This window comes from Ananas comosus, unplaced genomic scaffold (assembly GCF_001540865.1).
Source record: "Ananas comosus cultivar F153 unplaced genomic scaffold, ASM154086v1, whole genome shotgun sequence".
NCBI classification, from domain to species: Eukaryota; Viridiplantae; Streptophyta; class Magnoliopsida; order Poales; family Bromeliaceae; genus Ananas; species Ananas comosus.
Window position 1 is genome coordinate 1,691 of NW_017891955.1, and position 8,883 is coordinate 10,573.

At 37.0% G+C, this 8,883-nt stretch overlaps 1 protein-coding gene across 2 annotated transcripts; it reads right to left on the reverse strand.

Moving 5' to 3' along the window:
- Nucleotides 1-953: 953 nt before the first annotated feature.
- Nucleotides 954-6,488, reverse strand: LOC109705244 (O-glucosyltransferase rumi homolog). 2 transcript variants are annotated; one of them, XM_020225973.1, is made up of 7 exons: nucleotides 6,364-6,488; nucleotides 6,056-6,262; nucleotides 3,707-4,425; nucleotides 3,276-3,468; nucleotides 2,230-2,294; nucleotides 1,944-2,154; nucleotides 954-1,603 (listed from the first exon to the last, which is right to left on the reverse strand). In XM_020225973.1, the coding sequence occupies exons 2-7, from the start codon at nucleotides 6,200-6,202 to the stop codon at nucleotides 1,238-1,240; spliced, it is 1,701 nt and encodes a 566-aa protein (XP_020081562.1). In that variant the 5' UTR covers nucleotides 6,203-6,262; nucleotides 6,364-6,488; the 3' UTR covers nucleotides 954-1,237. The 2 variants fall into 2 exon arrangements, with proteins under 2 accessions (XP_020081562.1, XP_020081563.1); XM_020225974.1 differs by lacking the exons at nucleotides 6,056-6,262; nucleotides 6,364-6,488 and adding an exon at nucleotides 4,624-4,771.
- Nucleotides 6,489-8,883: the final 2,395 nt, after the last annotated feature.

Here is an 8,883-nt window from a genome sequence, read left to right on the forward strand (position 1 = left end):
TTCCACTTACTTAGATCTTCATATGTAATTTCAACTGTTATATTTGGGTACAGCTATATTGCACCAACCAAAGTTTCAAACTTGCATGTACCTGGATAAGAAATTCAGTTGAAAACACCCCTTTTAGGTTGGGGAGCCCCATCCTCTGCTGGCCCCTTGAGATCAACACTAACCCATGTGCGCCCTGATGGGAACAGGCCCTCTAACTTTAGTTTGTCCTTCCCTGGGCTTTTGCTTGCGACAGCAACAAAAAGTTCCAAATCATTTTCGTCATCATTGTCTCATCAGCTGTTCATAAATTGACAGAAAAAAAAAAGAAAAAAAAAAAACTGCTTATGTACTCTATGGTAAATTGTATATCTTATAGGTCAGGTATGATCTAAAATATTAAGATAAGTGAAAAAATCTTGGCCTTTAAAAGATTTGAATATAAGATTTACAAATAAAAGTGGGGGGATATGTAACATTGTTTAGAAACGAATATATTTTGTTTATGATGTAATTGGCACATTTGTAGTTTACAGCACTGTAGGGAAAAAAAAAGAAGAAAACTTTGTGTTATTATCAACATAGCGTAGTCTTACCATCCACCCTCTTCTAGTATTCAAAAAGTGGACCGAGTACTAGTTTGATTTGTTTACCTAATTCTTAAGAAACATCGACTACAACTAAGTTTTAAGAACCTGAGTTACATCGACTATAACATGTTTTAATTATAGTCAAAACTTCTTATTAATTAGTCTAAGAAGCGGTTGCATTTCATTTTGTTTTTTATATATTTTTTTTACTGTAAAATACAAGGTAAAATACAAAATGATTCTCTGCGCACTCCACTGAAGAAATAGGCAAGTAAAAAAAAAAAAAAAACACAGTATGAACGCGTATCCCCACACAATCATTTCACTCTCAGTTCAAAGAAGTAAAAACTAACTTATGCATCACAAATTAAGATAAGATAAACTGCGAGGAACTTGCCCAACAATATCATTTTTCACTTGCATTGTCTCAACTAAGAAATCAGGAACAAAACCAAGTACTCTTTTCTCTTCAATATCTTCATTTAACGACTTCTCCATTACATATTATTTCGAGCTGAGAATAGAATCACACAGTAACATATTTTTTAATCACTCAGAAAATTCTCTAGCATGTAAATTGCTTACTATCCTGTGAAAGTTTAATGACTCAATTCGTTCTGCATGCGACTGTGTGTAGATATGCAGAAACAACATGAACTTTAGAGCTTCTTTTTCGGCCTATTCTCCCAAGCTCTTTGCTCCCACATTTCCACTTGCTTTATTCTATCATCTTTCCTCCTCTGCAGCATCTTCAACTCTGCAGGCTTGAAAGGAGGCGGCAGATCACAAGGGCCCGTATCTCGAATAGAGCTCACCATCGAATCCATCATGAACTTCCGGTCGAGCCCTTCCGCCGAACAAGCCATGGACTCTGCACACAGCTCGACGGCCAAAGGCGGCTTCGTAGGTTTGTATCGCAGGAGCTTAGAGTACTCGGTTAGAAGGTGTAACATGTAATCATAGACGTAGTCCATCTTTAGATTCTCTTGAACGAAGTCGCTCGCTTCCTTTCCTATACTCTGCACCTGCAAAAAAAAAAAAAAGAAGCAACATTCCTGATGTCATGATGCAAACCTTGCGAAGCAACTCAGCTAATGTTTTTGTAGCAGAAACAAAATAAAGGAGAGTGCTGTGAAGCTAACTACTGCAATGTGTTTAGTATTACAGCTTTAGTTATGCTACAGAAACATGAATATGATATACATGTCAAAAATTATTAGCATTGGAATACAAAGATAACTCTCTCAATATGTTCTTGTGAAACATAGCTTTTCTATGTTCTAGGATGATGTACAAAACATCATACTCTGCTGAAAAGTTTGAAATGGTTCTCCAGTATAAGACGTCGGCGTAACGCAAGTTTACCTTCTGCTTGTGAGAGTTGCCCCAGTCCACTGCGAACTTTATCGACCTGCATTTGTCTTCCTCCCTTATTGGCCAGTAGTGCTGAACCGGCATCAGCCCCCTCGTAAAGAAGTCGTAATAGTTCGGCTTCACCAGCAGCGTCAGCGAATCGCATGCCATAATGTACTTCTGACTAACCGACCATGCCGACCCTTCGATGTAAATCTTGTATCTGCAATTCATCGTTGCCCGTAATTCATGATTCTCATCTAATGTTTCTATACTCGAGTAATTACTTGTGAGTTACCTGTGAATGCATTGACTGGCCAAGTTCGACTCCTTGAACCCTCCATGAGTCTCTTTGAGCCAATCCTACAAAGATTTCTAGACTAAAGATAATATCATGAGTAATACATCAGAGATCATACGAGTATATTCAGCGTCACAAGGCACAAGAAGAGACATGGAAAGGAATTGAAGTGATCAAAAGTCGAACCAGCTATATTACTAGTTTCAGAGATATATAAGAACATGTCAAGTGCCTAAGAAGAGACATGGAAAGGAATTGAAGTGATCAAAAGTCGAACCAGCTATATTACTAGTTTCAGAGATATATAAGAACATGTTAAGTGCCTAATCGTGTTCGGCCCAGATATTTGGAATTACTTCCCCATTAGAGTCTCTAGGCTTTGAAGGCAAAACCTTAAAGTTGGAGCTTTTGCATTTAGGGGCCGTTTGGTTGCATGTAGTTATAACTATACGACAGTTGTAACTGTATGCATGCAAATACAAATGCGGTGTTTGTTTTGATATATTTAACTCCAACTGCTGTAATAGGAACTGTAGAAGGAGGTCTAACTGCAACAGTTGGAACTACGCCCAAATTGGCCGCAATTCCAACTGCAGCAGTTGGAGAGTATAACTTTAAACATAAGGTAACCTTACCTCTTTAAATATTTTTCAAACAAAAAATAATTTTTTTTTTACATTGGAGGTAATCTCACCATCATATATATAAAATGATAAAATTTAAAACTTATTTCTCAACTGCATGCAACCAAATAAATTATTTATAGTTACAACATTTTTTACTACATCCAACCAAATATGATGTATATAGTTGTAACTGATGTATTTTCAACTGCATGTATCTCCAATTACATTATATTTATAATTACATCTAACCAAACGGCTCGTTAGCTTTCCAAGAAAAAGGCCTTGCAACTGCTTTTGCAATTTAACGTTATTTTTTCCCTCTTAGTGGCTACTAAAAGTGTTAATAGAAAAATGAGCCCAAAATGTGCCTTGATTGTAAGAGAAATACTACAGGGGCAGTGGTGCGGCTACAAGTACCTGAGCATAAATTCGCGCATTCCAGTCATAAGAATCAGAGACATTACACTTCATCAGCTGCTGCCGCGTCTCGGCCACCGCCGGATTCCCCTTCCAATACGCATACGGCTCTCGGTCCATCCACTTCACCTGCTTATTCCCTTCCTCTATCTCCTTCCTCAGCTCCTCCCATGGCTTTATATTTATCTCCGGCCTTCCGTCATTACACAACCCCCCACTCAATCAATATAACAACTCGGAAAAGAAACAAAATAAAAATCATTACAAAGCACCTCTCGATTAGTTTCCTTTTGATTATAAATATTCCGATTATGCCAACTTTATAGTTTTATGAATTGTATAATAAAGATAAACGACGCATTCAAATTTTGATGTCGAAGAGTTACTGATGGACACGAATGAGCTCTCGAGAAAGAGAAAGAATTACCAACCAACCCCAGAAGGACCAATCGGGGAAGACGATGTCGAGAGTGGACTCATTCCCGCAGTACCGGAACAGCGGCGGGGGGATTGCTGCGGCTTTGTTGCGGTAGTGATCGGCCTTGACGACGGGCCAGTCGACGCAGTCGAACATGACGTCGAGGTCGGGGACGAGGCCCGGGTAGCGGCGGAGCAGCTGGAGCACGCCCCACAGCGTGAACGCGTCGCGCGTTTGGAACGCGGGGCGGTAGCGCTCGACGTAGGCGCGGCCGCGGAGGACCACCAGGCGGAAGTTGGCGGTGCGGCGCGCGCTCTCCACCGCGCGGCGCGTGATCCCCCGGGCGCGCCACGGCCGCAGGTCCTCGTGGATCCACCGGAAGTAGGAGGGGCACTGCTGCCGCGGCTGCGCGGGAGGGGACGTTGAGGGTACGTTCGTAATTTCCAGGGGCGGGGAGGGGCAACTTTGGAAGGTCGAAGTTTCGTTTGCGCGGGAGCAGGACAACGGGATTGGCCGTGTGGGATTGGGCTCCCCTTTGGGCTCAGATTCAGGTTCGGATTCGGATTCAGATTTGGACTCGAATAGTTCAGGTTGTGAATCGAGTTCAGGTTCGGATTTGAATTTGATAGGCTTCACAGTGGCGGCCGTGGCAGCGGTGACGGATTCGGGTTTGATGGGGTTTGCAGCGGCGGCGGCAGCGGCGGTGACGGTTGTGGTGGTGCTCAACATAGTCTGGGAAATATATAGTAAGAATTTAGTGATCAAAACAATAGAAATTGAGAAATGAAGTTGAGGCAAATAAAAAAAATAAAATTCAGACACAAAGATTGCTGCTGAAATTATTGAACTTCAGGAATTTAGGATGGACACTGATATCGTATTATCTTAAAAATTGAAAACAGTTGAGACTTGTTAATTCAGTGGAGTCACCTCATGTAAAATGTCAAAAAAGGAAATTGCTACTACTTGTGGCAAATGGCACAAAACTCTCCAAAAATAGTGTAAAATATATCCTTTATCCTACTAAGCATAGAATCAACCCTTCATTGCTTCAATATAAATATCATCACGAAGTATCAAATTTTTTTATATCTTTTGGATAAATTTAAGTATCCCATTTATATCAAGCTTTGTGGTATAAAGTAAAGAGAAATCAAACTCTTTTTTTTCTCTTTTACTTTTCTTGATTGGGACTATTTATGTGTTCACATGCGGATGCTAACATATGCTCTACTCTTTTTCACACTTCCACAAAATCTTGCAAGATTTGATAGCGTAGGCCGTGTTCGGTTTTTTAAAAACTCTTTTATGAGCTTTTTTTATTATTATTTTAATATTTGGTTTGCCCTATAACAAGGAAAGTTTTTTTTTTTCACCCAAAATTATTCTTTTACAATTATATGTGAAACAGAAAAGTTTTATAAATAATAACACACTTTTTCTTTTCAAATTGTGCGAAGATCACGACATTTGAACAACTTCACATTAATCCCACAAACGCTATGCAACAGTATTTCTAACTTCTCAAGTGTCTCTCAAACACTTTGTACAAATTGTACCAGCTGTTGATATATTCATAAAGCTACTATAATTAATTGGTGTACATATACAGTTCGAAAATTTAAGAATATCACGTTATATTAGCCAACATTATAAAGACTCAAACTATACTAGCTAGGTATATATAAATTTAATCAAAAGTGTATATATCACAGCGCACAATCATTTTTACAATTTAAAGACTCAAAAAAATTTTAAAAATGCTTTTAAATTCAAAATTAACTTCATACTCCACCTTTAGCATTGAAGGAAAAAGGAAAAAAAAAAAAAATTTTGGACACCGTGCGTAACAATTCTACCCAACTAACAGATCTAGAAACCTTAATACAGAGGCAGGGCAATTTCGTAATTTAATGCAAAGCGAAGGTTCTCTTCCTAAGCATGGGGGAGAAGCCGTACGACACGTGGCGGCCTCTCGGTTGAGCTGTCTCGTCCAGGACAGCGGTCGGTGCCGAACCAAACCAATTCATAAATGACTCTGGAAGTTTTTTGCACATGTATCCCTTCAATTGTAGGAAATGTTGTAACAATCCTTACTTGGTAGCCATCTAAGGACGTTTCTGAAATTTCATAAACGTGTAAGGGTATTTTTGCGAGAATGCCATCTCTCTCTCTCGCATTAACGGTGGTGGCAGTTGTGGACTCCGGCGACCATTTTTTATTATTTAGACACTATGACCAAAGTTTTTAAAAATATTATTTGTAAAATCTTCAAAAATAAGAAAGGAATGTACATGTCTCAAATAAATTAATAATAATTTATCATAAAAAAAACAGTAAACGAAAAAGTCATAGTACTCACTGACGTGACAGTGATCCAACGAGCGGAGACAATTGCACCGAGGAGAAGCGCGAGGAGGAAAAGAAACACGGCGCTGCTTACGTGAGAAGCGCTTCTCCACTTCTTCGTCAATCGGCGACTCATCGCCGCCGCCGCTGCCGCCGCCATCGCCGTAAATATCCGGAAAATCACTTTCTCTTTCAAACTCCACGCTCTTATCCCTCCTCCCTGAGCACGAATTTCGTAACACAAATTAATTCTCAACAAATTAGAGGAACATGAAAATAATAATAATAATAATAATAATTTCTTTGTTGTTGTTGTTGTACCTTTCTTTTGCTGCTACCCCGCTTTTCTCTTGTTTAGAGAACACTTCTTCTGTGTGTTTTTATTGTTACTATATATTATTTGTATGATTTTGTGGCTCATAAGTAGTGTCTACGAGTGTGGGGTTGCTTTTTGTCACGGTGCGAGGAGAGGGGGGCCACATGTACATGTTAGCTGCGATTTCTTTTCCTTACTCTTTTTCTTTTTACAGCTGTTGAACACTTTTAATTTGTAGAGCGAAATTTACAAACGGTTAAGGACTAAGGAGCAATTCATGGGATTCAATGTTCGGGTCCGTATGTGGTGGTTGGGAATGTAAATAGATCTGAATTAATAGAGCTCCCATCTTAATCTATTTAGAATGAGGAGATAATAAAAGTCAAAAAAATTTTAAAAAATAATTTCTTTTTTAATTCATTCAAATTCATTAAGAAAATAAAACGGGAGGCGAAAGATTCTTTCTAAATCCGTCTTAATGTGATGGTTTAGACTATTTGTAATCCACCGTCAAAAATTTACTCATATTCAGACTCCATCAAATTCCGCCGAGAAAAGATGACTTAAGTTGGGAAACCCTTTTTGGTAGATCCATTTCATTTGCATGAAAAAAAAAAATTAATAGGATATGTTGTTATGTGCGATTTTTTTTTCTATTCAAAAATTATAATTTTTTTACTAAAATAAAAAAATAACTATTGATACCAAAAAATATCAAACATATTTTTAATGAACGTAAAATTAATGTAAGACAGCAGATCAAGAACCTTCCAATAAGACATATTTGCATGCCTGGTCTAGGTGTGTTAACGAGGACCAAAGGTTCGTCAAATGATCATTTATTATGGTAGTGACCGATGACTAAAGGGGTCTCCGTTTGTTCCATGTGATTACTTGTGTTGAGTTACCATGAATAGTTAGTTAAACTTTACTTAGAAATCTCAATATCCTACGGGAGAAGCTACTGGAGAGAGGGGACGCCCTAAGTCGCAAGTACCCGTGGCAGCAACATGATGAACGATTTGACGAGAAAAAAATAATATTATTTTTAGAAATTTAGAACGCCGATGCTAACGTATTGGAATATTGGCAAAGGAGTGGACTAAGTTTTGTAGAGCTGGGCGATATCCGTTTTATTTGAGCGTTTGATTCGACGTTTGTAGTTGGTTTTCATTCACTTATTTATTTATTTATTTACTTTTCTTTTTTTTCAATGGTCCTTATTGTCTCACTCTATGTAACCAAATTTATTGACTAAATGAATGAAGCAGGTAGCGTGCTATCTTTCTCTCTCAAAAAAAAAAAATTTTCTTAGAATCCTTCTAAAATTATTATTATTACTATAAAATTCCAGAAGCTTGAGACTCAAAATTATTTTTATTACCTAGATATTAATACATAACTATGACTCGAAGTTTGAACACTAGATTTGCCTTTTTGAATAACAATCAACTACTCTGAATTGTTAAGACTTTATTTCCGAGCTAGGAAAATATGTGGTAGTTGATTAATCTATTTTACAACTAATTTTTTTAATCTTTCGCAAGCAGTTCCTTACTACACAATATTTCCATCCTTACTTAAGAATTCGACCATCGATTATCAACTTGTTTGTATTAGTGTAAGAAATATGGTAAGCAATATAATTATTAACGATCTAAATTAGGGTGGTTTGATTATAGCTCCACTAGTTTTTATTTAATCATAGTTACTTACAATTTTGTAGATTATGATTTGAATATGTTAGGATTTGATTAGATTTATATATAGTTGATTTCTAGTTGGATTAGAATAAATATTTAAATTTATTGAAGATAAATTAATTTGTACTTAGATATTAATTAGAGGGTATAAATCTAATTAGATTAGAATTTGAATAGTTTTTATTCTAAGCTATAAATATAGTATATATGATATTATTTTATTTTAGTGGTGCTACAGCTTAGGCATACCTACATGGTATGTCAAGATGGTTATGATTTGCACCCGATGCATGAGTGCAAGAAGACGCGTGCAGCTTTTGTAGTCGTAGGTAATTAATATATCTTGTACACGGTTGCACGGGATGAGAGTGATGTTCTGAGTTTATAGAAAACGAGAAAAGCGTAAGAGAGATTCAGAAAGAGGGCACAGGTTAAAACTACTCTATTTAGAAAAGAGTCGGGTATAATTTTTTTCTTATTTAATGAATTTTATTTTATCCAAATTTTTTCTATTTGTGTCAGTTTTTGCCAAGAAGACAAATTTGTAATAAAAAATTTAACTTGACATTTCAACCACAGTCAAATTCAGAACTAATTATGAATTCTCAAAATCTGCTATTATAGCGAGTACTAAATTTCCAACAGAATCTACGTATATATAAAATATTGAAGGATCTGGAACAACTGTGATAACAGCCTGAATGAAGCAGGTAGCTTGCTACCTATTTCTCAAAAAAAAAAATAAAATAAAATAAAATAAAATCATTAGGAAAAAAACATATGTTAATCAAATAAACTAAGGGATCAGAGGTGACCCACACA